Source organism: Enhydra lutris, unplaced genomic scaffold (assembly GCF_002288905.1).
Source record: "Enhydra lutris kenyoni isolate GAN:26980312 unplaced genomic scaffold, ASM228890v2 scaffoldscaffold22, whole genome shotgun sequence".
Lineage (NCBI taxonomy): Eukaryota > Metazoa > Chordata > Mammalia > Carnivora > Mustelidae > Enhydra > Enhydra lutris.
Genome location: NW_019154106.1, coordinates 462,984 through 489,059, shown reverse-complemented (window position 1 = coordinate 489,059; position 26,076 = coordinate 462,984). Strand labels below are relative to the sequence as shown.

General features: G+C 61.3%; 2 protein-coding genes and 1 long non-coding RNA gene across 10 annotated transcripts; 1 reads left to right on the top strand and 2 right to left on the bottom strand.

Moving 5' to 3' along the window:
- Window positions 1–214: 214 nt before the first annotated feature.
- On the bottom strand, window positions 215–17,570 carry LOC111149766 (EPS8 like 2). Of its 4 annotated transcripts, XM_022507029.1 has the most exons (21): window positions 17,448–17,570; window positions 14,853–14,971; window positions 14,713–14,768; window positions 13,888–13,952; window positions 7,419–7,580; window positions 6,813–6,962; window positions 6,668–6,747; window positions 6,441–6,583; window positions 6,281–6,351; window positions 5,967–6,093; window positions 5,674–5,762; window positions 5,471–5,545; window positions 5,128–5,276; window positions 4,867–4,999; window positions 4,621–4,739; window positions 3,212–3,317; window positions 2,358–2,471; window positions 1,978–2,050; window positions 1,626–1,806; window positions 1,352–1,484; window positions 215–1,212 (listed from the first exon to the last, which is right to left on the bottom strand). In XM_022507029.1, exons 2-21 carry the CDS (start codon window positions 14,894–14,896, stop codon window positions 1,129–1,131), a joined length of 2,154 nt encoding a protein of 717 aa, XP_022362737.1. In that variant the 5' UTR covers window positions 14,897–14,971; window positions 17,448–17,570; the 3' UTR covers window positions 215–1,128. The 4 variants fall into 4 exon arrangements, with proteins under 4 accessions (XP_022362737.1, XP_022362735.1, XP_022362738.1 ...); XM_022507027.1 differs by having other exon boundaries at window positions 14,853–17,570; XM_022507030.1 differs by having other exon boundaries at window positions 13,888–13,947; window positions 14,853–17,570.
- On the top strand, window positions 4,478–6,363 carry LOC111149767. The gene is made up of 3 exons (XR_002640776.1): window positions 4,478–4,583; window positions 5,266–5,401; window positions 6,308–6,363. It is a non-coding gene; the product is annotated as an uncharacterized LOC111149767 (long non-coding RNA).
- A 1,893-nt stretch (window positions 17,571–19,463) lies between the features above and the next one.
- LOC111149840 (transmembrane protein 80) lies at window positions 19,464–25,940 on the bottom strand. Of its 5 annotated transcripts, none has more exons than XM_022507140.1 (4): window positions 23,197–25,702; window positions 22,340–22,433; window positions 22,153–22,245; window positions 19,464–20,342 (listed from the first exon to the last, which is right to left on the bottom strand). In XM_022507140.1, the coding sequence occupies exons 1-4, from the start codon at window positions 23,278–23,280 to the stop codon at window positions 20,257–20,259; spliced, it is 357 nt and encodes a 118-aa protein (XP_022362848.1). In that variant the 5' UTR covers window positions 23,281–25,702; the 3' UTR covers window positions 19,464–20,256. The 5 variants fall into 5 exon arrangements, with proteins under 5 accessions (XP_022362848.1, XP_022362849.1, XP_022362847.1 ...); XM_022507141.1 differs by lacking the exon at window positions 19,464–20,342 and adding an exon at window positions 21,123–21,205 and having other exon boundaries at window positions 23,197–25,701; XM_022507139.1 differs by lacking the exon at window positions 19,464–20,342 and adding an exon at window positions 21,212–21,623 and having other exon boundaries at window positions 23,197–25,696.
- Window positions 25,941–26,076: the final 136 nt, after the last annotated feature.

The following is a 26,076-nucleotide window of genomic DNA, read 5'->3' as shown; positions in this document are numbered from 1 at the left end:
CACCTCCCAGGGATATCCTCGGGGTCCGCTTGGACATGTGGTGGTGAGGGGCTCCTGGGTACCCCTACTGAAGGCAGGGGTACAGGGCCTCATTTGGAAGGCCTGTGACCTGGCCTCTGCCCAGCGGTTCTTACAGAGGCTGCAAGTGCACGCAGGCTCCGGGCGCATGGGGACCCCGGCCCACCTCCAGGACACGGACACGTGGCTGTCAGGACCTTCCCTGGTTTAATGACATGGCTTTTGAACTGTAGCCACCTCTCATCTCTAGGTGTAACCGGCAGAGTTCAGGGCTCCAAGACTCACCCACCACCCACACAGCACACAGGGCAAGCCTGGCCTTAAACTTGGTTGGCCAAGTTCCCTCCTTGTGTTCTGCCTTGGGTGCGTGTGGGGCTGTCTAAGATCGTACTTGAGTGAGTACGTGTCCAGGCTATCTGGACACCCCTTCTCGCCCCCCGCATCCTGGACAGGGCGGAGGGAGTATAGCACGCACCCACCCCAGGGGAGTTCGGAGCACCTCCCCAGGCCACCCTTGAGAAGCAGCGTGCTGGGTGGCGCTATGGGCGATATCTGGGGGCGAAGCCCAGCTCAGAGCCGGTGGTCAGGTTGGCTGCCCTTCTGGCCCACAGCCCACCCAGAGGTGTGGAGGGTCAGGTGCATGGAAAGCTAGCAGCCGTGGAGGTGAGGTTTGGGGCCAGGGTCACGAGTGCCAGGAGGAACCCCAATGGGGATGGGGGGCCAAAGTTCAGGTCCCTGCCTGCCTCCTGGGGGCTTTGCAGCCTCAGGGAGAGGCGTCATGGGAGGAAGGGGGCTGGGCGAGGCTGGAAAAGCCGGGCACTGGCTTCGGGGGCAGGGGCATGAGGGGCTGGCATCTCCAGGTGGCTAGTTTGGTGGAGGCAGGCCTCCGGGCAGGCAGGCAGGTGTAGGCTGAGGCCTTGTCGAGCCTGAGGACAGGCCTGTGCCATGAAGTAGGTGAGCTGTGCCCAGCTGGCACCACTCACCACCCGTGTCCGTGGTCCAAAGTATACACTCATACAAAAATAATACTCCATGCACTGAGGCGGGCCTCTCCGCAGGCACGTCTCGGTCTCCCCCAGCCGCAGGTGCGCCGGGCCCTGCCGGCCAGGTCTAGCTGTCGTCCTCCAGCCTCCGCTGGGTCTTGGAATGAAACTTGCTGATGAACTCCTCCAGCTCCGACTCGCCCGGCTGCTTCTAGGGAGGGGGTGGGGCAGCCTCAGCAGCTCAGGCCCCGCCCCGGGCCAGCAGCCCAGGGCCTCCCCCTTTCCCCGCCACCCAGGAGCCCCGAGGGAGGAGGGGCGGGGAGGCGCAGGGCGGGGCAGGGCAGGCGCACCTCCAGGACGGCCTTCTGCACGGTGAGCTGACTGTACACGCGGATGCCCTCCTCCCCGCACACCTTCTTCAGCTCGTCCTTGTTGAGTGAGAAGAGCTGCGGCCCCGTCAAGATGCCCAGGTTCTCCACGATCCTGGGCGCGGGGCGGAGCGGGCGTGAGCGCCGGGCGCCCGCTCGCCCTCTCCCTCCCTCAGCCCCAAGGCCCCGCCCTAGGCCCCCTCCCAGCCCCAAACGCCCCGCCCCGACGCCCCGCCCCGCCCCGCCCGGCACGCACCGGGCGCTGAAGGCCTTGGCCTCCAGCCAGGCGCGGACCTCGGCGGGCCCCGACTCGTAGGTGAGCGGCACCGCCACCGGCTGGCTGCGCTCCACGCGGAAATGCCGCTGCGGCTGCGCCTTGATGTGGCTGATCTTCTTGATGAGCTCGTCGTTGACCTCGTCCATGTGGTGGATCAGCTCTGCGGGCGGGGCCGGCGCTCAGGGCGCAAGCTGACCCGGGGCGGGGGTGGGGTGGGGGTGGCCGTTCCCTGCTCGGGGACCCTCTCCCCGCTGCCTCCCCCTGGGGGCGCTCAGGGCCCCGTACCCGCCTCGCTCTGGTGGCCCTCATCCCCCGGCAGGGCGCCTCTCACCGTCTTTGTTCCCTGCGAAGCTTGGGGGCAGCTTGTGTGTGGGGCTGGCAGGACCCCAATATTTCAGACTGGCCTGCGGGGGTGGGGACGCCATCAGCTTCATCTCAGCGTTCCTCCCCGCAGCGTTGTCGGGAGGAGAAGCTGAGGCACCCCTTCTCGCCCCCGCCCCCCATCCTGGGCCTGCGGGCCCCACCCCACCGGGAGGGAGGATCCTGGGGTGCTGTGGGTCTGCCCCCGCCCCTCCCCCTCCGTAGTTGGGGCAGCAGAGCCCCGGCTCCCGGCACTCACCTGCACTCACCTGCTGTGGGGGTGCCTCCTCCAGCGGCTCCCGGCACTCACCTGCTGTGGGGGTGCCTCCTCCAGCGGCTCCCGGCACTCACCTGCTGGGGGGGTGCCTCCTCCAGCCGAGTCTCATCCAGGATGTTGTAGGGCACGTAGCCCGCCTGGCCGCTGCGATTCCGAACCTTCCACCACTGGTGGCCGTCCTCCAGCACCTGCAGGCACCCCCCCACAGCATCGCCAACTCACAGGCCTCCACCCTGCTGTGGTCCCCAGCGCAGGGTGTGTGAGGACCTCTTTGCAGGCAGGCCAGAGAGAGTTCTAGGTGTTTGCTCTGAACCACCCCCACACAATCCTGTGGGGAAGTCACGAGTCCCCTTCGAGTCCCCTTCGGAGTACCTGCCCTGCCCTGCCTTCCATCCCACCCACAGAGGCTACGGTCCCTCCCTTATCTCCCCCTACCCCGCCCCAGCAGCATCCTGAGTGAGGGTGCCTCCGGCCTTTGCATATAGATCACCCCCCCACACACCGGCCTGCTCCACTTTCAGTCCTCCAATGGGTGGCCTGGATTCAGGACTGGCACCAAAAAGACTGTGTCTCAAGGGGGCTCCAGGGGTGGATGTGAATGATGAGCCCTGGCTGAGACCTAGAAGGTCCCCCACTTGGCACAGAGAACGCCCATCCTTCAGCGTGAGCCCAGCTTAGCCCAGCACGGGGGCCCCTGAGCCCCCATCTGAGATGCCCAAGACACGGAGGCCCCTTAGCCAGGCTGTGCTGGGGGTGGGGGAGGGGCAGGCCGTGGACCCAGACTGGAGCCCAGGAGTAGGGGTCCTGGGGAAAGGGATTGGACAGGTGCACCATGTGCCAGCATGGGGTCACCTGGCTCCAGCCTGTCCCGGCCACCACTTGCCCTGCCTCTCCTGGGGGGCCCCCTCCATCCCAGGCCCCGGCTCACCTCCAGGACCTCATCCTTGAGCACCGACAGCTCGTCGGCGTTGCGGGCTGTGAAGTCATAGAGGATCCTGACGTACTTGGCCATGGCTGGCCCCGGTTCGTAACCCCTGTGTGGAACAGAAGGGCTGGGGTCTCCTCCTAGGTCTGGGGCTGGGCTGGGGGAGCAGCTTCCCAAGCGCGTGCTGCCTCCTGCTCAGCTCTCTGAGGTCACAGTGGAGAGAAGCTGAGGCTCCTCAGCCGGGAATGGAAACTGTGACAGCCCCAGAGCGTCTAGGGCCCCTGCACGGAGGTGGGGGCTGTGCGGGGGGGCGGGGGGGGGGACGGGACGAGGGGGCCTGTGGGCATGGCAAGGCCTGCCTAAGGTTAGGTTGTGTCAGGGGCCGCCAGGCCTGGTCCCTCAGGGGACCCAGAGCCAGAAGGCACCCAGGAAATGACAGGGTCACTGCCATACCTAGAAGCAGCTGACCAGTGAGGGAGGGCCAGCTGTTTTCAGAGCCACAGCCCTGTGCACAGGCACCCACAGTGGACTGCCCACGAGCTGCAGGGGCGTGGCGCTGGCGTCCTGGCCTCAGCACAGAGCAGGCCTGTGGCTACCACCCAGGCTGGGCTGTCCCCTCCTGGCCAGTCTGGCCCCCAGTCATCAAGGCAGCTCCCTCACACAGCAGGCCTTGGGACACCATACAGGAGAGGGAGCTGAGGCCGAGGTGGCCCCAGAGCCAGACTGGCCGGGATGGGCTTGCCAGGGGCTGGAGGCCAAAGGATGAAAATGTTTCTTCAAGTGTGGTCCTAGGCCAGGAGCCAAGGACATCAGGCTGGCTCTGTGGGGGCATCGAGAGGGTCAGATTTAAGGCACAGATTTCGCCCCTCTCCTGCTGAACCCGAATCCTGGGATCTGGCAGGGAAACAAACTTTCTTCCCGGACAGCTCTTGGGCCAGGAGCGAGAACAGAAAGGAGGTGGAGAGGGGAGGAAGGATGGGCAGTCCCCAGACCCCGGTCTGTGCAAGTGTGTGTGGGGGCGGGGAGAGCGGCTGTCCTTGGCTCAAACTTTCAGTTCTCCTTTTCTGGCTCTGAAGCTGGGCCTCAATCAGCCCCATTGGGGCGACAGGGTTGGTGACCCCACTTAAGTTTAGTGACTTGGTAAACTTCTAACCATGATTCTAAGACATACATGAGGACACCCAAAGAGAGATCACGTGTGAGAGTATTGAGTTTACAGGTGGTTTTTGAGATTCTTCTCTTCAATTTTATGTTGTAAAGTTAGAATGAAAACCTGGTTCTAGTTTGGAAAAATGCCGTTTTGAACGCCATGAACAAGACATTTGCCGCCACCTGGTGGCAGCATACTCCTCTCAGAGCCTCCCTGTTTCTAGGGGTGAGTGTCACACTCCCTCATTTTAAGAAGGACTTACCTGTGAGCATGTGGGGCGCTGACTGGGGAAAGAGGGTCTCCCGGAGCTGGAGCTGTGGGCTCAGATACAAGGCTGTGTTTGGGGGAGTTTCGGAAGGATGATCGGTTCACGGGAGTCGGCTGTGGGGAAAAAGGACCACCTGGGCTTGGTGTGGGGTGAGGGCAGTGGACGGAAGTGGGCTGAGGAGGTGAGCAGTGGTGGAGGAGGTGGAAGGCCAGTTTGGGGTGGGGCCATGGGTGCTCTGACCTCATCGTCGGGGGCAGACGCCAGCCCCTCCACTTCCCAGGGAGCCTCCTGGAACACGTCCAGGGGTGGCTCCCAGCCGCTGTGGAACTTGGGCACGTAGATGGGCACCTGCGGCTCCCGTGGCCACTCTGATCTGGAGGTGGGAGGTCCTGGGGTGAGCCAGGCCCACCCATGGGAACGGGCCCTGCCTCAGCTGGTTCCCACCCCACACCCAGCCCAGGGGCCCTTCCCACGCCCCCCTGCCCGCTGCTGCTGCCTCACCGGGGACGCATCCATGTCTCCCCCAGTGACTCCCATAGCGTCATCTCCTTGGGGACTAGGTGGCCTTGCAGGAAGCCCACGGCCTCTCGGGAAAGCATGGGGCTGGAGACAGAGCGTGCGATGTCTGGGCCCCCACAGGTGCCGATGATCTAGGGCACAGCGGGATTCAGAGGAGCCCCTGAGCACCGGACCCCCATCCCAGCTGGCTCGCTGGCAGCACCACAGGCCAGCCATGCCCACAGCTTGGGCACGTGGCCCCAGCTGCCTGCCCAAGGTAGGCATTTGTCCCCCCCCCTTTAGCCAGGGGCAAACCACCCCGGGGTCTTGCTCCCAGCCCAGGCACCAGGTCCAGAGGTCCGAAGAGGAAGTGCACGAGCTCAGCCGCACTGGGGCTCTGGATGTGCTTCTGCAGCTTGGCCTGGGGGTGGGCAGACAGGCGGGGCGGGTGATGGTGCTGCAGACACAGGTGGGCAAAGACCCCCACTCCCCCCAGTGTCAGCACAGAGGGGCGGGTGGGATGGGGGTGGGAGGGGGCCTAGTACTCACCAGCAGGTTGACAGCCAGCTTGATTTTCTGAAAACAGTCGATGAACTGGGCCTCAGAGGGGGGCCGTGCTCGCAGCGTCAGGACACCCTCTGGAATGGGGGGCGGCGGCTCTGAGCTTGGCTGGCCTTTCCCGCGCCGGGGTGGGGGGCCTTGCCTCCAGCCGCCCGCCCGCTCGGACCGGATCTCCTGCAGCAGTGGCCGCCTGCCTCCTTCGCACCCTGTTCTCTCCACCCTCTCCCGTCTCCCCCCCCCCCCCCGTGGCTCCTGTTTGTGGACCACCTCCCCTTCTGCACCTGCTGGCCCCTTCTTCCCCTTCTTCTTCCCCTTCTTCCGCTGGTTCAGCTGCTTGAAAGCCTCTGCCGCCTTCTGTAGCCGAGCCACGAACCACTCAATGTCGTCCAGGGCACAGTTGAGGATTTGCTGGGGTCAGAGTGGAGGCGGGGGTCAGTCTCCGGCGCCCCCACTGGCGGCAGGGACTGCCCCACACACTGTCTCTTGGTCCCTGGCCTGGGGGAGGAGGTGGGTGCTGCCTGGGGGCTGGCTGGAGGGGCCTCCACGATGGGGACCCGGGGCAGGTGAGGGGCGCCCCACTCGCCCCAAGACACACCGTTTCCTTCTCTATTTTCTGAGCCAGCACCGCGCGGGGCTCCTCATCCTGCGACTCCCTACGGCGGAAGCCTGGACGGGGGAGGCAGACATCAGCTGTTCCTGCCGCGGGCTGCCCCCAAGGACCCGAAGGCAGCCCCAGCTTGGCTCCCTCCGCAGACCTGGCTCAGGGAGAGGCATCGGCGGGCCCACTCGGTTCTTCGTGGCCCGGGAGTCACCGCCGTAGCGCTGGAAGGGGATGGGGGCTGGGCCCCTGGGGGCGGGCAGGATGGACTGCCGCTGCTGGATCTTCTCCTGGTGGCTCCTGCAGGGGGGCGAAGGGCCGCTCAGCCTGGCCCGTCCCCCTCGGCCGGCCCTCCCGCCGCCCCCCCCGCACCCCCCCGCCTACTTCAGGGTCTGCGGCCGCAGCTTCTTCCCTAGACGGCAGTCGGCCAGCGCGCTCTCGATGTCCTCGTGCACCAGCTCCGCCTGAGGGCACCGGGGGTCAGGCAGGCACAGGCGCCCCGGCCCTCCCGCCGCCGCCCCCTCCTCACCTCCACCTCGTCGCAGTGGAAGAAGTGGATGTCGGGTTTGCTCTGCTCCGAGTCCTGGCACACAAGCAGCAGCACCGAGGGGCACCACGGCTGGTCGGGCACTGTCTGGCTGTGCCGCACAGTGGGCAGCGGGAAGTTCTCCAGCTCCTCCTGAGGGACAGGGGTCTCGGAGGCAGCTCGGCCGGGTCACCCGGGCGCGACGTCCGGATGTGACACCCACACACGGCCCCACAGACGCAGGCTCACAGCCACGTGCGCCCGGGTGGACTTGGGCCACGGACACAGCGCCCCGGGCATGCCCCGGGAGCCCAGCCTGCGGGGTGTGTGCCGTGGACACGGTCACAGACATAACTGATGGGGGACAGGGCACAGACGCCGACCTGGACTCTACCAGGCCGTGGCGCTGCCTGGGGACAGCTGCGAGACAGGCTGGAGCCAGAGGCGGGCAAGGCACTGCGTGGGCTGGGGTTTGCCTGGATGCTCGCTCCGCTCCCGCCCCCAGCCCTCCCTGCCCCACCCAACCTTCGCCCTCCTCATCCCGCCCCGCCCCACAGGGAGGCCCCGCAGCCTGGGTTCTGGCCTCCGGCTGCCGCGAGGCTGCCACACCTGGGTCTCCACGTCCAGCAGCCGCAGACACTGGTCATTGACCCGCAGCAGCATCTCCTGCGCCCACACCTTCTCCTTGGAGCTCAGCTGCACCAGTTTCCGGATGGCGTCGTCCACTGACACGATCGCCTCACTCTTGTCCATGATGAACGTGGCCAGGTGCTGGGGGTGGCCAGGCGGTCACGCTGGGGAGGGCCCTCCTTGTGCCCAAACGAGGGTCAAGGGGCTGCACCCCGGGGGCCCGAGGCGCCAAGGCCAACCTTGGGAGCCTGGGGGTGGGGTGTGGGGGGAACATCCCCTACCCTGGGGGTCTGAAGAGACATAGCCCTACCTTGGGGGAAGGTCTCTGCTCTGTCTTACTGGCTGTCTGTGGGGGCCGTGGACATGCCCAACAAAACCTTTGGCAACCGCACACAAACTATCTGTCTCCCCACCTCATCTGCTGTGGCTGGGCTCCGAGCACACCAGCCTCCCTGTGCCCCCAGCAGACCTGGCTCAGGCTCACCCCAGGCCCTTTGCATGGTCTACTCCCAGTTAGCACCCCCTACTCTTCCCCAGCCCTCTCTTCCTTCAAGGCTCCGCTCAGACCTGCTCCCCCTGCCTGGCTACGGCGCACTCTCAACCCCCTGACCTGCCTTGTTTTTGTTGATCACAATCCGACACTAGCTTCTGGCTGCTGGGCTCACTCACTGCTATTCCCCTAGTGCCTGGGATGGGGCCTGGCACACAGCAGGCCCTCAGTGAGTGTACTGGGATGAGGGAGCATCTGAACGGCCACGTGGAGTGCTTTGTGGGGTGGCCCTGGGGACCCCTGAGCAGCCCAGTCCTCCCCTTCTGGGAACCCTCCTCCTTCCTCTGTGCCCAGGCCTGACTCAGGCTCCTCCTCCCTCTAGGCTCCCCCATGTGTGTCCTGTTGACCTTCGCTGCAGTCAGTTAGCCGCGCTGAGCCACCTGGAAACACTGCAACGCAGGGCAGTCAAGGCCCAACTGCAAAAGCACTGGGAGAAAGTGCTGGACGATTTCTGGTAACCTCAGAACGGCCTTCCTCACAGAGGGGCCTTCCTAAGCAAGGAAGAACATCCAGGTGCTCAGAAGAAAAGACCAAAAAATCTGACCTAATGAAAAAGTAAACATTTCTGGGGCACCTGGGGGGCTCAGTGGGTTAAAGCCTCTGCCTTTGGCTCAGGTCATGGTCTCAGGTTCTTGGGATTGAGCCCTGCATCGGGCTCTCTGCTCACTGGAGAGCCTGCTTCCTCTTCTCTCTCTGCCTGCCTCTCTGTCTGTCAAATAAATAAATAAATCTTAAAAAAAAAAAAAAAGCAAACATTTCTGCCTGGAGAAAACACTGTCTACAAAGTAAAAAGAAAAACAACAGTGGGACAAATAGCTGTAATAGATGCGGTGAAGGCTGATCTTAATGTGTAAAAAGACCAACGTTTAGTCCAACGGCAGCTCTTCCTTTGTTAAAAGCTCTACTTTGCTAAGTATAGTTAGTAAGAATACCAGAGATAAATGATTAAATGAATGAAAAAAATCTGTGAATAAGTAAAAGATTAACATTCCAACAGAAAAACTGGCAAAAGAGCTGAACAGAGAGTCTCTGGGAAAAGAAATATAACTCACTTTTTAATACAGAAAATTGTGTGTCTTCTCATTCAACAAGAGAATTGCCCAGTGCAGTCCGACGCCCCTGCTTCTGAGGGGGTCAAGGGCCAGCCTTCTGCCTGTTTCACGGACCAGTCCAATGAGTCCTGGCGGGCCCCGCGCGCAGGTTAGCTGTGGGGGAGCAGGAGCCCCCACTCTGCACGCCCCAGGCGCTCTCTCCTCACAATTCAGGCAATCCTACCCCATTCAAGACCCAGTGTGGTTGTGGGGGGTGGTCCCCGCCGACCTGTGCGTCAGAAACACACAGGGCAGAAACACACAGGGGCCGTACAGTGGCCGAGGCGGGCGAGCCCCAGAGCACACACTATTGGCAAAACCTGACGCCACTGAACCAAGCAAAACTATGTCCCCGGCTCCGAGACAAGTCTCCGTGCCCTCCAGGTGACGGAAACCCGGCAAAGTGTGTTCTGCCCATAATGGGATTATAGAGGAACCAGTAACAGAAATGACTAGAAAACCCTCAAATAATTGGAAATTGAGCAGTGCACTCCTACATCAACATCCAATGGTGAAAGATGTCAGGAGGGAAATCGGAAAAGACTTTGAGACAAATGAAAACAAAGACAGAGCACGGAGCGACCTCAGGACACTGCCGGCCCCACAAGGAGGGAAAGGGGGAGAACGTCGCTGTGAGTGTGTCGCTGTGAGTGCTCCCTTGAACAAAGATGGGGCAAAGAAGTAGTCGTGGGGAATCAGAAAATGTTCTGGACTGAATGGCAATCAAGGTGTGAGCGTGGGGTCCCTGGTGGCTCAGTAGGTGACGCATCTGCCTTCGGATGAAGTCAGGATTCCCAGGGTCCCAGGGTCGAGTCCAGCCAGGGAGCCTGCTTCTCCCTCTCCCTCTGCCCCTCAGCCCGCTCTTGCTCTCTCTCTGTTGCTCAAATAAGTAAAATTAAATCTTAAAAAAATAAAAGCTAAAGGCATGAGTACCATATGTGCAGGATATGGAGAAAGGAGTTGGTAGGAGGGAATGTACAGCCGTAAATGAATGAGTTAGAAAAGAAGAAATATTTCATATCCGTGACCTGCACGTCTTCTGTAGGAAACTAGAAAAAGACGAGCACATGAGACCCAAGTAAGCGGGAAGAAGGAAGTTAAGAGGAGAGAAAAGTCATAACCATACAAACAGTACAGAAAAAGCAACTATGTCTGAAGTTTGTTCTGAAAAGATTATGAAAATCTGAAAAGATGAATGAAATGGATAAACCCCACCAAGATTGATGAGAGAGAGAGAGAGAGAGAGCACAAATGACCAATAACTAGAAAAAAGAGAAGGGTGATCACTACAGATCTTACATGCACAAAAACTTAAGGAAGAAGTAAAAACAGTCTTTCACAAATTCTTTCTGAAAGCCAAGGAGTAGGGAATGCTTTCCCCACTCATTTAATAAGGCACCACCATTCTGACACCAAAATCTGTCAGGGCTTTACAGGAAAATTATAGAGCAAAACCTCTAATGAACATTAACGCAAACAAAATATCCACAAGTGAGTCCCTCCACACACAGAAAGGATCCTGCACACGGATGAACGAGGTCCATCGCAGAAACGCAAGGGCGGCTCAACATTCAGAAAAATCAGTGTGACGGCCTTAGCAGTCGCAAATACATCTCTGTAAATTTGGAGAAAGCAGTGGATAGAATTTAACACCTCTCATGATAAAAACTCTCAGCAAAGAATGGAAAGGAGCTTCCTCACTCATAAACTACCTACAAAAATGTGCAGCCTACCCAGCAGGGAAATACTGGATATTTCTTCCTAGAATAGGACACAGGGTCGTGCACTCCGTGCTCCTTTTACTCCGCACCGTACTGCCGGTCCCAGCCAGGACGGCGAAGTCCTAAAAACACGGTATGAAGCCCTGTATTTCAGACTGTGGAGTAGGAGAGTCAGTGGGTCACAAGCGGATCGCTCACACGAGCAGGCGAGTTCAGCCAGGTCTCAGGGCACTCGGTCACTGTACAGAAATTTAATCGTTCCTCCACATGTGATGATCCGAAAGTGGCTTTTTATTTTTTTAAAGATTGTATTTTATTTATTTGACAGAGAGAGAGAGAGACACACACACAGAGATCACAAGTAGGCAGAGAGGCAGGCAGAGAGAGAGGAGGAAGCAGGCTCCCGCTGAGCAGAGAGCCCGATGTGGGGCTCGATCCCAGGACCCTGAGATCATGACCTGAGCCGAAGGCAGAGGCTTTAACCCACTGAGCCACCCAGGCGCCCCCGAAAATGGCTTTTTAAAAGACTGTACCATTTATAACAGCTTCTACACGTCAAATACCTGAGGAATGTGTAGAGAAAAGACACTCAAGACCCCTCCAGTGGAAACGACGAACATTCTGAGGGAAGTCGGAGTGACCCTGACGCACAGAGAGCGCGTCTGCAGCTGGGAAGGACTCAGGGTCATTGCAATGTCCTTTCACGCGGACATGTGTTTGGTGGGACTCAACTGACTCAATGCCAGTCACAATTCTAGCAGGCTTGGGGCGCCCCGCCCCCCGCCTGCCTCTCTGCCTACTTGTGATCTCTGTCAAATAAACAAATAAAGTCTTAAAAAAAAATTCCAGCAGGCTTTTCTGGGGGCTTGGAATGTGAACGAAGCCCAAAGCGCTGGCGCCGGTCGGAAGGTCTTAGGAGAAGGCGTACAAAGCTGCAGGATGAAACCGCCCGGTTTCAAGTTCAGTAATAAAGCCCGAGTGAGGGAAAGGTCGGGAAACAAAGCATGGACAGACCCATCCACGTTCAGCTCCTTGGTTTTTGGCAAGGACACCAAAGCATCCTTGGACAGCACCCAAGGATGGGAGAAGGAATGTCTTCTTGGTGTAACAGCACGAGGCTATGGGGAAAAATTAGCCGCAAGTCTCACACACAAAAATCAAGTTCAAGTGGGTCATAGACTGAAATGTAAAAGCCTCAACTCTGGGGTTTCTAGAAGAAGACACAGGGAGGACTCTTCAGAGCCTTGGGTCAGGCAATGACCGCGCACTTCCACCCTAAAAAAAACCCCCAACAAAACGCCCTTAACCTTGGGGGAAGTGTATATGGCCGGACAGCTTCAGAATCACGCCCTTCTGCTCACGCGAAGACAGTCACACACATCAACCAGCGAGCCAGACCGGCAGAAGTTCTCTCTAGCCCACACACTTAACGATGTGTGCAAAGGGCTCCCACCAGCCAGCAGGTGCAGTTGTACACACACGTGTCCAGAAGCAGGGCCACATGCCGGGTCCCCAGGGGCTAGCATGCCCGGGGGAGATGTTCCTCGCGCCCAGAGCTTAGAGAAGCCTCATCCTACACGTGCGTTTTCTTGAAAGAAGTCCACCCCGCAGAACAAAGGTGTACTAATATGAATTCCACGACCAGAGCAGTGCGGGGAGAGAGGGGGATTCTCCAAAAGCAAAACTCGAGGGCCACGGGACAGAGTGGTGTTGCCGGATGGCGCACGGGGAACACGGTGGCCGCCAAGGTCAGTGGCAGTGCGTTCCGGGGTGAAGGAGCTGCTGTGTCCCGGCCATGTGGGTGACGGCCCCATCCTGAACGGCCGGACCAACCCTCCCCTGTGGCACACTAACTTAGAAAACAGGAAAACAAACAAACCCTGAGGCTTGGCAGCCCCATCGCCAGGGTTGGGTCTGATCTTGCTCCCACCTCCTACCCTCTCTGTGTGCCTTGGTTTCCTCACCTGGGAGGGGCAGGCAAAGCCCATCCACTTCCCCAGCCCTGCCAGCTGCTGGACAAGCAGGAGAGGTAGCCCTGGGCTGGGGTCTCTCCACACATCAGCTCGGAGCAAAGTCCAGAAGGGCAACGTTGCCCCAACCCCGAGAGGGGTGGCCGAGCTGCCTGGAAGGAAGGGGCGAACCTGACCTGTCCCCACCCTGTACCCTGCCCTTTGACCCTGAGCCAGCAACTGCCGGGCAGGAAGGGCTGCTCTCTCAACACAGCCCAGTTCAGGAGCCTACGGACTCCCAGTGTCTCCGTGGCCCCACGTCTAGATCAGGAACCTGACGCTCAGAAAGCGGTGACTTGCCTGGCCTCTTGGGTTTGGGGGTTCTGTGGGGAGGGAAGTCCTCATCTTCCTGGTCCGGGCCCCCCTTCCTGACCAAGGACTCCTCTTCCTGATCCAGGGCCCCCCTTCCTGGCTCAGGGTCCCCCCTACTTCCTGGTCCAAGCCCCCCGTTCCTGGTCTAAGGCTGCCCCTCCTCCCTCCTCAGCCATTCTTAGCCCTGCTGTCCTACAGGCTGGGACAGTGGCCAATAACCAGGAAGGTCATTTAAAAACTTATTTCCTGAGTTCTAAGTGTGAATCAAAGTTCACCCAGGGTGAAAGCCCTTCTGAGCTGGCCGCTGGTCTGGAGTGTGGCTAACGAGTGCGGACCCTCCCAGAGTCCATCTGAACCGGCCATCTGAGGCTTTCCCTGCAGGACCTCACTCAGCGTGTCTGTGCCCATCTTCTCCTTGCCAATCCAGTTTCTCGTTTGGGGGCCAGGATGCCAGTTTCCCTCTCACAGGGCTTTCCCACCTGAGTGCTGCCGGACAGCACCCAGGCCTTGTCTTTGCCTGGCCTGTGCTGGCTACTGGCAGCTTCATTCCCCTGAAACAGCTCCATGGCTCTTATGGCCCCCTTGGATTGTGACCTTCCCAGGATTGGAGGGCCCCCCCTACTGTGGTTGATCCTAGGACAGGTGCGGGGCAGTCCCTGGCTCTGGCTGCCTGCTGTGGGAGTTGGAAGCTGGGCTGTCTCCTTGTGCCTCAGTTTCCCCATCTGCCCAGGGACGCTGGGGGTGCTCCTTGGGGGCTAGCCTCACCTGGACGTGGTACTGGGAGGTCTCATGCATGATGATGTTGGAGTTGGAGTACTTCTTCCTCTGTTCTGAGCAGGGAGTCACCAGTCACTCACACCAGAGGGCAGGCCCCACAGCCCCGGTACAGGTGGGACTGGACGCCCAGGTTGGGCCACAGGGAGGGCCGAGTGGAGGTGAGGGGTGCTGCCGCCAGAAAGGACTCGAGGGTGTGAAATGTGAGGGACCTTCTGGGCAGAGCGAAAACCTCCCTCTGCCCCCAGGATGGCCCCTGGGAAAGGACCCCCAGCTCCCTCTGCCCCCAGGACCCCTTTGCTAGGGGTTGGTCCCGGGGGGCTGGAAGAGGCTGAGCATCTCCTCCAAGGAGGCTCCTTGCCCACCTTCCTGGGCAAGTGTCCAGTCTCGGGCGTCCCCGTCTCCAAGAGCTGAGAGCTAACATCTCCCGGCCCCTCCCCGGGGCTCCTCACTTTCCAGACAGGGCACAAAAGTGTGTCTAGGGGGAGGGGGAGAGCGGGGCGAGGCGGGGCTGGCCAGGCTCCGCCCCCTCAGCCGCCTGGAGCTCCGTCCAGCCGAAGCCGCGCCCCTTGGGCTATCGGGTTGCGGCGAGGAGCACTGCCCAATCAATATTGATGGTCCCTGAATTATTAGTAAAGGCCTCTCTCCTTACGGTGAGGGAGGGAAGGAGGGACCTGAGCAGCTGTTGCTTCTTGAGGGTCCAGGGGCCTCCTTTGGGCACTGAGGGCTGACCTGCCTCCCTCTGGTGGGGGCCTGGCACAGCCTGGGAGAAGGGAGTGGGCGAGACCCCGGAGCCCATCCTCCAGCCCCACTCACCAAACAGGTCCTTGGCACTCATCTTGGCCACACCGTCAGACCGGCCCAGGCTGCCACTGCAGGGGAGGGGCTGTTGAGGGCGAGGCCCACACCGCACCCCTCCCTGGGGACTGCTCGGGTTGGGGGGGGTGGGGACTCACTTGGCAGCATCCGGGTGGCCGCTCACGGGCCCCAGCTGGCTCATGGCGCCGTTGGTGGCGGCTGCTGACGGAAAGGCAGCCTTGTGGCTGGAGTCCAGGACCTCGTGCCGGACCCTCACCTGAGTGGAGACCACAGCCGAGCTCACACCTCCCTGGGGCCTGGTGGGTGGCTTCACGGCTCCCAAGGCAGGGCTTGATCTCTTCCGCCCACCCAGATCCAGAGGCTGCAGCCCTGATATCCTCCCCAGGTTCCCCAGGGTGCTTGGGCAGGGTGTCCTCAGGGAGCAGAGTCCTGCCTCCTGGCCACAGCAGGACCTCCGGGCCCAGGTCGCAACTGGCAGACATATCCCCAGGATGGGCCAGTAGAGGAGTCCCACTCTCAGGGCTATCTGGGGCAGGCCTGCAAGGACAGTGTCCTGGGGTTCTGAAAGGGGACCTGGGAGAGGAACCACTTCCAAGCAGAGGGAAACCATGTTCAAAGGCCCTGAAGCAGGTGGGAGCCATACCAGAGGAAGGCAGCACAGGATGAGATCGGACCCTGGATGGTGCTGGGGTGGGGGACGGGGAGGGAGGTTGGGGACCCAGAGCCCAAAACAAAGTCTAGAGGGAGCATATCCTCTGGGTGGTGAGCAGACCTGGCCCCTCTGGGCCAGGCTAACATGTTCTGTGGGATCTGTGTCCCCTGGGGACCTCTGACAAGGCTGTCCCTCTGTATGTAGGGTCAGCCAGAGTGGGTAGTCCCAGGCCAGGGGAATGGGTATCCAGGGTTCCTTCTGGTTTGACCAGGTCCTACTGACAAAGAGGGTTTCCGGGAGGTGTGAGAGGCCTGGGAGCTTTAGACCACCCCCTCCCATGTGCCCCTGAGGGTCCTGGCTCTCTGAGGGTGAGTGGGAGTAGGGGCTTGGCCAGATTCCTCTGATCACCTGTCTGTGGAGAATGTCCGGAATGCTCATGACCTCAGCGAGAGAACCGAGTGTTTGCTTAATGGGATTCCTGGCGGGCTGAGCCAAGGACACTGGGCACGTGTGTCTGGGTACACACACACCTGGGCAGAAAAACTAGGCCCTGGGCACACACAGCCACACACAGGCTGTGACACACAGCTCCCCTCCTTGGGGCGCCTAGGCCAGGCATAGCCATGAACCCATGGCCTTCAACTCCCTGGAGCAGGGTGGGGGACCGGCATAGCCAGCCACAGATGTGAGTCCAGGTGCTGACATCTGGGGTGGGGAGCAGCTGGGGGAGGGGAGCCGTGTGGGCCCAAGGGATTGGGACCAGCCCAGCACTTTGGTTTTCCTGCGGCCATCTTCCGGGTGCGAAGGGAGGGCCGAGCATGGTGCCTGGCTGGGCTGTGGTGGAGGCCCCAGCAGGGCAGGGAGGGTGGAGGGACCAGCTCCAAGTTCAAATTCCAGCTCACAGCCAAGTGACCTTGGGGAGGAGTCGGCTTAAGGCCCAGAGGGAGCAGGGTGGAGCCCTGGAATGGGGGAACCCCTCTGGCCCTGGCTCTGCCCCATCTGGGAGCCTTCTGGTGGGGAGGGCCCAGCCTGGCTGGTAAGGAGGGCTAAGCCTGGGTGGGGAAGGGGTGGGCTCCAGTTGCGCTGGGGAGGCAGGCACAGGGGATCCGAGACTGGGCGGGGCGGCATGCTGAGGCACAGAGGCGCTGAGGCCCAGTCCTAGTCCTAGGTGGGCCCCAGGAGAGGCCCGCTGGGGCAGGGCCCTCCCCCCTCCCCCCCAAGGGAGCTGGGGGAGCAGTGCAGGGGTAGGGAAGGAGAGGCGCCCCCAGCTGGGCCCTGGCTCACTGCTGGGGCTGACTACCCCTGGAGCTGGGGCAGAGGTGGTCTTCGGGTACACCTCAGAAACACCATATGCCTGCCTACCCTCCTCCCCTGCCACCAGGGACACCTTCCCATGCAGGGGCGGCCCCAGGCCAGCCTGGCCCAGGAAGAAGGAACCTGGGGGAGCCTCAGGTCCGGCACACACAGGCCTCCTGCAACCCAGCACACAGCCTCCTCCTCCCTGAAACTCCCACACCCCTTGACCCAGAACTTGACCCTAGCTTGATGCTTCTCTGGCCCTGGATTCCCTCCTGGCTCAGACACCCAGGAAGTGCCTCCCTACCCGACCCACAGGGAGCCACTGGCCGCAAAGGAGGCCTCAGCCTGTCTCTTGGAAGGGGGTTTGGGACCTTCCAGGGGCGGGGGAGAAGCCGCTTCCCACCCCCTTCGCTGGAGGAAGGGGTTCCGTCCGCCGAGCCCCAGGGCTGGGAGGGGGCCAGCTGACTCAGGGGCCACTGCCTTTAAAAAGTCCCTGCGCACCGGCACCACCCCAGGATCAGTCCGGGCAGAGCAGGCCGCAGTGGGACCAGGTTTCTGGACGCAGGTTCCGCGCAGCCCTATCGCATCCCTGTTGTTGCCTCCTGCACTCCGGCCCGGCCCACAGACTCTGGCCAGAGCCCCCATCGCAAGGCCGGCTGGGGAAACTGAGGCCGAGTTAGACCGCCGTCTGTCCGCAGGGATTCTGGGTCGCTCCTCCGCCAAAGCGCGGGCGGGTGCCCGGCAGGTCGGGGTGGGCAGGTGGAGACCGTGGGGCACTCACCTGCTCCTCGCGGCCCCGCGATCGCGCCGCCCGTGGGTCCCCTTGTCCGCGCGTCCGTCCGCCGGTCTGTCGGCTTCTCGCCTGGGCGCCCGGGCTCGGCAGCGGGAGGGACGCGCGGCTGGGCCGGGCCAGGGCGGGGCCGCGGGGAGGAACCTGAGCGGCAGGTTAGAGACCCGGGAGCCGGCGGGCGCGGTGGGGGGCGGGGGGCGGACGAGGACGCCCCGCCCCTCTGCCTCGGCCCCGCCCCCGGGGCTCCCTGCGGACGGTCCCCAACGCCCGTCCGGAGGGCCCCCTGGAGACGCAGACCCCACCCCCAGAGTTGGGGCTCCCATGGACGGGTAGGCGGATCGGGAGCCCCTCACCCGTGGGGATGTGCCGGGCGACCAGGCCCGGCGAAGGTCTAAGATCTTCCCGAGGCAGGCCTCGCTGCGCCCCGGCAGCCGCCAGGTATCCCTTGCCGGGTGTCCCCAAGCCTCAACTGCAGCAGCAGAGAGAGGGGCCTACCCTGGGCGCCAGGGCCCAGGGCAGAATCCCCTCTGGGGGAGGGCTAGCGTCAGGCTTCATTGTGAGTGGGTGTCACAGGCAGGATCAGAGGCCAGAGACCCGGGAGCCCTGTGCTCCCAGCACCCCAGGCAGGAGAGGTTTCTCCTCCACAATCCGGGAAAGCCTAGTCTTTCTGTGCTGCCCCAGTCCAGCATGGGCACCCCCAGAGGGATGGGGTGTCTGACGGGAGGGTGGGGATGCCTGCGGCCCAGGCGGTTTGCTCAGTACTGCCAGGGCAGAGAACAGGTATGGGAGGGCACTCCAGGCTGGGGCTCCCTCCTTAGGCCTAGGCCCCTGCCCCCTGCCCACAGCGAGGGGTGGGGCAGGGAGTAGGTATCCTTCTTCCAATCCGAGTCCCCCTGTCTCAGCCAGATGGCCAGGGAGGAAGGAGAGAAAGGGCAGACGGCAAGTCCAGGCAGTGGTGGGCACCCCCAGACTTGTGCAAAGACCCAAAGGTCTGGCTACTGTTCCTGGGGTGGGGGTGGAAAAGGGCGCATCAGGAGGCAGGGTCCCGAGGGCAGCAGGCCTTTGTTTACCGCGGCTGACACAGAGCACTTCCTGGGGAACTCCCTGGGGGAATGGAGCTCCCCCCCTCCTCAGCCCCGGGGGCGGGTCTCCCCTCCAGCTGTCTGAGGCCTCACAGGTGAGCTCTCGGAGTGGTGCAGGAAGTGGCCTTCCTCTCCGGTCCCGCCCTGCCCCTGAGCCCTGGCAAGCCCTGGCTTCCTGGATCTCTCCCCTACCCTGCTGAGCACACAGAGAAGGCACAGGCCTGCCCTTGTCCTGCCTGGAGCCTGAGCCCGGGCGGGCAGGCACGCACAGAAGGGAGCAGCAAAGGTGGGCAGCACTGCGTTTCTGAAATTAAAGTCCCTGTCATCAGACTGGGAGGCAGCAGGGGGCCTCTGGAGCCACCTGGAGCCATGGTGTTCTCTGAGGACAGGTGACTGCCCCCTCTGTGTGGCCAAAGCAATAGGGGTGTCAGGTCCTGGCCTCGATCCTTGGGCAAGAGATCATGAACGCTTAAGACCACAAGTGTCATGCTGCCAGGTCTGCCCGGGAGCTGGCTGAGCATTTCCACGGAGAGCAAGTGCACCGGTCCCATCTTCCCAAGTCCCCCGGGGGATGCCATGGCGCCAGAGGCAGGTGGCTCTGCTGAACGCCTGAGCAGCAGGTGAGCACGAGGGCGCCCACATGCGGCCCCTGGGGCCACAGATGTGCACTGGACCAGAGCCAAAGCCAGCGGAGGGGAGAGCTCCTGTTCCCACTTGCCCCTGAGAAGGACAAGACGACGGCGGGGGCTGCTGCTACCCCCCTGCTGAAAGCCGGTCTCTGTGGAGGCCCGGGACCGGCCCTGAGGCCCGGCTTTGCTGCTTTCCGGGGGAAGCACTGCTCCCTGGGTTTCTGGGTGAAGCCTGGGTGGGGTGTGCTTCTGTATACCGAGAGAAGCCGGGAAGAGGTGGGCGGTCTTAGGAGAAATGCAGGCAGCTACACACGTTCCTTTACTCGACAACATGGCCAAGAGGAAACGTCTCGATGTTCAAACAGTTATTCCGAACGCGGACAGGGCGCAATGCAAACGAAGGCAAGTCACTGGGGAACCTGAACTCACAGTCCTTCCAGGAGCCCTCTGGTCTGCGGACACATCCAGCACAGTGTGCACTCCTGACGTTTCTCTGACTCAGTCCTGGACTGGAGCCCCGAAACCCCTGCCCAGGGCAGTGGCAGGCTGTTCTCTGTCACTCACCCGTTCCCTGCCTCCCTCCCCTGTGCCGGGGCTTTAGACCACATCCCTGCAGAAGCCCCAGAGGGAAGGGGCCGCCACTGCAAAAATGCCCCCAAACACCAGAGCTTGCTGGCTCCCAGGCATTTTTCTTTCTGTTGCAATGCTGGTGTACCCTCGTCCAGGGCTTGGCCTGCTGTGGGCCACGGTCCTGGGCTCCCCACACCACCCTGTAGCTCCAGGGGGACCAGTGTGGAAAGCACGGAATCCCAGCAATTGTGTGCAAACGTGCACCGTCCTCACCCACTCCCCTTGGTGATCAAGCAGGTTGGCGCAGCTGAGGGAGCCACCAGGCATCGCCGAGCACCCAGGACGTGGCTTCTGTCCAGGGGTGTCCCACCCAGGGTGGGGGATGCCAGGCACCGCCTGCCTAGCTGACGAAGGCAGCAGTGGCCACCAGCTGCAGGACGGCCTCCAGGCCATGCAGTACCAGGAGTGTGGTGCCGAGGATGCGTCTGCCCACAGCACCAGCGTCTGCCAGAGCAGGAATTAGGTGGACAGCAGGGCGCCGCCTGCGGTAAGTACCAGGCTGATGGCCAGCGACACCTCAGCCTCCGTCAGGTTGCCCTTGGTGCCTGGAGAGCAGAGCGGACGGGTGAGTGGGCGCTGGGCTCAGGGACACCTACTCTGACCCGTGTGTGCCCAGAAGGGCTGCGAGGCAGCAGGGAGGCTGAGTGCAAGCTTGTCACCAGCACGGCCCTCTGGACGCAGGGCTGAGGACCTCGGGTCAAAGGTCCTGTTGGGGCCACATCACTCATGAATCGTCGGAAAGCAAAGTGTGACAAAGGGTGTGTTCTCCCTAGAGAGGGTAAAAACCAGTTGCCAGATAACGTTTGAATCTCAGCCTCTGGGTCAGTTATGGGGGTGGGAGAGGGCATTTCCTTTTCTAAAGACGATCCCAGTTGCATTCTGATACCTCGTCCTAATTCCAAATGGACTGAGAAGTTTTTGCTTAAAAATTTCCAAAAATTGGGGCGCCTGGGTGGCTCAGTGGGTTAAGCTCTGCCTTCGGCTCAGGTCATGGTCCCAGGGTCCTGGGATCCAGCCCCGCATCGGGCTCTCTGCTCAGCGGGGAGCCTGCTTCCTCCTCTCTCTCTGCCTGCCTCTCTGCCTGCTTGTGATCTCTGTCTGCCAAATAAATAAATAAAATCTTTTTTTTTTAATTTTTTTTATTTTTTTATTTATTTGACAGACAGAGATCACAAGTAGGCAGAGAGGCAGGCAGAGAGAGAGGAGGGGAAGCAGGCTCCCTTGACAAGCAGAGAGCCCGATGCGGGGCTCGATCCCAGGACCCCGGGATCACGACCTGAGCCGAAGGCAGAGGCTTCAACCCACCGAGCCATCAGGCGCCCCTAAATAAATAAAATCTTAAAAAAATTTTTTTTCCAAAAATATTTTACTCTGGGCTAAGGCCAGCTCTGGAAAATGCCATGTACGCCTGTAAAAAATCAAACCAAAGCAAAAGTGAGTATTTTACAGACAAATGGCTCGATCACAGGAAACGCTGATCCCTGGCTGCTGTGGCGGACGCAGGGGCCCAGCACCATCCGCCTCCCTCCCAGGTGCGTGGGCTCGTCTGTGACAGCGGACACTGATAGCCCCGCGTGCCCAGCATGATGGCCCAGGAGACTTGCTCCTGTCCCCTGAAGAGTCCTGAGGCTCTGCCGACAAGGGCGTGCACCCACTTCCTCGCTACTGACTGGGCGTCACTGGTGTGCGTGTGCAAGGGGCCTGGGAGCGCCAGCTGTCATCGGCTCTACCAGCTCTTCCAATGGAGGGAGTGTTTCCCAGACGTATTCGCGGAACACGCATGTACGATCCCATCGTGGAACACAGATGTGCTGGCTTGTGTGTGCCTGTGAGTTGGCCAGAGGCAGAAGAGGGGGCTGGAAGCCTGCACCCTGTGTGCTGAGCGCTGGCTGGGCTGGGCTACAGGGCAAAGCTCACGCTGTTAGAGAACTGAAACGGGGCTGCCTGAGGGCCCCTGCATGGCCCTGGAGCTGGACTGAGGGGTCTCAGGGAGCCCTCCCACATCTCCAGGCTCCGCTGGCCTGTTGGGGACTCGGCAGAACACTCCAGATCCTTCTCCAGACTGCTGAGGCCAATGGGAGGGGAAGGAAGGAGATGAGGTGAATATTTCGGGGCTCTCGGCCCTGTGCGTCCCCCTGCGGCTTCTCAGGACAGGCTTCCAGTGGAAGCTGCTCTCCCAAGGCCGCTGCCAGAGTTGTCCCGAATAAGCCAACCAATGCTTCGTGACATTGTAAGGGGAGGCTGAGTGGTCGGCTCTAGGAAGCACGTGATAAAGGATGGACGTCATAAAGGGTTCCCGGCCCGGAAGCAAGGAATTCTGTGGCCCTCTGCACTCTACGGCCTCCAGCAACTCACCAAGATACAGCCGAGTCACTTCCAAGATCCCCATCAGAAGCAGCAGAGTCAGGTCGAGGACCAAGTAAGGATGAGGATAACTGAAAACCTGACCTGCAGAACAGCGGGCAACAGAGCAGAACTCCAGTTACGCAGGGGCGGGGAGCAGCAAGGACACCTCCCGTGGGCCTCTGCGGTGAAGACTCACTTTTATACATCATCATCAGGAGCGTAGCTAGGAAATACAGGGCACAGTAGGCCCCACTCAGGTAGAGCAGCAGCTGCAGAGAGACGGACGAGAGCTGGCCAGCGGTTAAGGACTCACGGGCCTAGAGACGGGCCCTGCCCGTGTGTCCACCCCAGGGGGCACACCCCGCCACGTCTCCAGAGCCGCACCTGCAGGTGGCCACAGGGACCTGGCCGCCGGCTCCCTGCCTGGGGCGGAGCAGGGGGCTTCCACCTGTCTCCTCTGGTGTCACAGGAAGTGTCCTAGCCTGGAACAGGAGGGCTGCGTCTGTCCCTGGTGACGGCAGGCAGGATGGCCTTGGAACGCCAGGTTTCCTTGGGGGCATCACCTTGACTGTGGCCCAGGTTACTGGATAGAAAAAAATGACTTTTTTTTTTTTTCATTTTCTTTAAAGAAAATATATTCTTTTTTTGTGCTGTTAAAGATCTACCAACCCTACCATTTTGTTTATGGTAAAATGTTCAAAGGGAGGGGCCTTCACTGTCTTGCCCCGGGGTCGGGAGGGTCCTGGTGGGAGGCAGGCAGGCAGCCACCCACCCATTGCGCAGGGGAGCCAGCCTGTCCCACTGAAGTCTCACGACTCTCTAAATCTGTTCATGAATGTCCCTCCCATTTAACCAACTGAGCCACCATTCAATTCAATCTAAAAGTAGTTTCTACCAGAACTTAGAGAAAGGGTGTGTGTGGGGTTTAAAGGAACAGAAAGCTGGAACTCAAAGCCGCCTTCATGTGTCCAGCAAACTAGCTCTCAGGTGCCGTCCTGGGGATGCCCGGGCCTGTGGCCAGCTGAGGGACACAGGGACGCAGCAGAAGGATACCACCGCAGAGGAAGCCCTCCCTGGAAAAAGAAAGCGTATCAGTACGTGAGGCCGCAGGTCCAACCCGGTGCCCACCTGGGCCATTTCCGGCACTGATGGAGGATCCCGGCTTCATTCTTTTCTCCTGTATTTACAGAAAGAAGCCACCTTTATCTGGGCCCGTAGCTAGGTCCCTTGTTGTCACCCCTGCATCTGTGCCTCCGAGGAGGGTCTGCCCTCTGCTTCTCAGAACCTGAGGCTGGGAGAGAGCTCAGGACCTCAGCGGCGCCTCCAGCGAGGAAAGGCAGAATTCTGCTGCACTGCCAGGGAAGGAAAAGGCATGGGCACCAGCAGACACAGCTTTGCTCACCCCTCTGCTTCTGCACATTTACCACGGGGATGGAATTAGAGGAGAAGCTTCTCTAATTCAGGATACAAATCTTTTTTTAGAGGGGTAATTGATGATACTTTCTTTCCCCTAGAATTTTATATATTGTCCCAAATCTCACCCAAATAGTAATTTCCTACAGCAGCAATCCAATTTCTTTCAAGTGCGTCTCAGACCTTCTCCCACCCCACAGCAGGTGCGCGTTTCCCCTCCTCTTACGACAACGACGGCCTCTCTCCCCGCGAAATGGTCTTCAGAACCAGAGCTGCTGAGTCGCAAGCATCTTTGGCTAAGCCTCTGCTTGAATGTCTCTTGGGGCAGACTTCCTGTCTCAAGAGGCTCACACTAGTGGCACATTTGTGACATGTAGTAACATCAGTGATAACTTAGAATTTGGGCAACAGACCCTATAGAAGGAGACTTGAGCCACACCGCCAAGCAGCAAGTAGGACAGTGATGGGACCAATCTGTCTGGTCTTCTCTCCAGTTCCACTTTCCCTTAACCCCCAAGAGGGCAGGGAGAGACGCTCAGCCTTGGTGAGTGTTTGTGGGGGACATCAAAGCAGATTCCGGCCTTCTGGAGTCTCGCATGGGCAGAGGCCTTCTACGGGTCAGCAGGGGAACCCGCCCCCGAGACTCCGAGCTCAGCGCGCAGGAGGCAGCACGTGCGGGGAGCCGGAAGCCGGGCGGGAGCCTCTACACACCTGGATTGCGTTACAGGCAGTGAGCTCCTGACACCCAATCTGTTCTTCTCCAGGCCCTAGCGAAATGCGGCTGCCTCCATACTTGCCGTTATTTGGGTGGGTTTCGCATTAACTGGGGTTTTCCTCCCTTTTGATTCTTCTCTTGAAGGCTGGCCTCAGACGCTTCAAATCTACCTGCCAGCCATGGTCACAGACCGGAACCGCGGGGGCTCAGGGGAAAAACGTGGCATAAAAGCCTTACACGACCCGGGGTTTAAATAATCGACATTAAAGGTGGCTACAATCAGACTGGCTGGTCTACGGGTTTCAGACCTACAGGAGCTCGGCCTAAGGACAGCGCCCGCTTTTGCCGCGTTTTGTCAGTGAGTTACTGTAACAAGAGACCGCCAACAGGTGCAAGTTCCCGTGGAAGTGAAGGGAGCAAACGCTGCCCCTGCGGTGACAGAGGCCGCTGCAGAGACCCCGTGTGACTTCCTTTCCCCAAGAGCAGACGCACCTCATTGCCAGTGAACTTCCACACAGGCCTGGCGGTCTGGAGCCGAGCGGGCTGGGGCTGGGGCTCTGCGTAAAGCCCAGACCACAGGCACCTCGGCTCCGCCCTCCTCTCCGCCCTCCAGCCAGAAATTTCGGGGCAGGGCAGAGGCTGGGAAAGGCGGCTTTGTGTCCAGAGTGGGTGCCCACCCAGACGAACCCGGAGGCCCCACTAACACAGCCGCCTTCCACTCCCGCACGTTCTTCTCAGGGCACAGGTGTGCACACAAGAGCTGTCCCGCGTGCGGACAGCTGGGTGCTGCAAGGGACACAGTGCCCGCGGGGACCCTGGTGGCGCGAGCAGAACCTGCACCGGCAGGAGCAATGCCCACCGGCTTGTGAGCTCCCACCGCCGACGTGGGGGACAGCCGTGCCCAGCTTTCCAACAGGGGCTTGCCACGTTGCCCAGCACTCTGTCCTGGACACAAAGCTGCTGGCGACTGCGACAGGGTGCCCCCCCCCCCCGGCGCTGACAAACTCTTGCCCGGCCTTAAGGCCCACGGTGCCCCCTCCCTCTCTGGAGCAAGCAGCTGCCCCAGCCGGCGGGGTCCACGGCGGGAGACTGGTCTCCCCCAGGGCCGGCGGCGGGGGACGACCCCCGCAACCCCCAGGGCCGTGCACAGCCGGGTGTCTGCGCCGAGCGGGGCGCCGGCCACAGGAGGGCAAGAGGCGCCCGAAGGGCCGGGGCTGCACCTCGCCGAGACACTCAAGACGGCCGAACCGCAACCGCTGGAGCCGCCTCAGTCCGGTCCGTCTTTCCATCACCAGAAAGAACCAGACCCGACCAACCCCCGCTTCCTGAGATGACCTCCGCCCCCGCCCGCCCGGGCCCCCAGCCCAAGCCACGGGCCCACGGGCGCTGCGCTGTCCCGAGACCGTAGCGTCCCGCCCCGGGGCCCCCGGCGGCTCCCCAAGCGCCCACCCCGGGCCCTCACCTTGCCCTCCGGCAGCCATCTTGCCGCCCGGCCCCGCCCGCCGAGTCCTCCGCGATCCCAGCAGTCTCTCGGCTCCGCGCTATTCGCGTCCCTTCGGCCATTTTCGCTTCTGCTCCCGAAGGGGCCCGACCGCGCCGCACTTCGGGAGTTGATTCCGATCCGCGGCCGAGGCCGGTTCAACTCGTCCGGCAGCGCTCGGGCACTTTCGTACAAGAGGAGGCGGAGAGCCGAGGCTCGGGCGTATCCGGGCTCGGCAGGGTTCGGCTCTGTTCGACTCCGCCTCGGACGGACTCGGCTCCCGCTCGCGGCCGGGGCGAGCGGAGCCTGCGGCGAAAGGTTCTCT

Coding starts and splice junctions, on each gene's coding strand:
- LOC111149766 (XM_022507027.1), bottom strand. CDS start 15,805: ATGAGCATTCCGGACATTCTCCACAGACAGGTGATCAGAGGAATCTGG. Junction 7,581..13,887: donor CCTCCCAGTACCACGTCCAG/GTGAGGCTAGCC, acceptor GGCCACCCCCAG/CACCTGGCCACGTTCATCAT. Junction 2,051..2,357: donor AGGAGGCACCCCCCCAGCAG/GTGAGTGCCGGG, acceptor CCACCCCCGCAG/GCCAGTCTGAAATATTGGGG.
- LOC111149840 (XM_022507137.1), bottom strand. CDS start 23,280: ATGGCCCAGGTGGGCACCGGGTTGGACCTGCGGCCTCACGTACTGATA. Junction 22,434..23,196: donor GGAGGGCTTCCTCTGCGGTG/GTATCCTTCTGC, acceptor ACCGCTGGCCAG/CTCTCGTCCGTCTCTCTGCA. Junction 22,246..22,339: donor CCTGATGATGATGTATAAAA/GTGAGTCTTCAC, acceptor GCTGTTCTGCAG/GTCAGGTTTTCAGTTATCCT.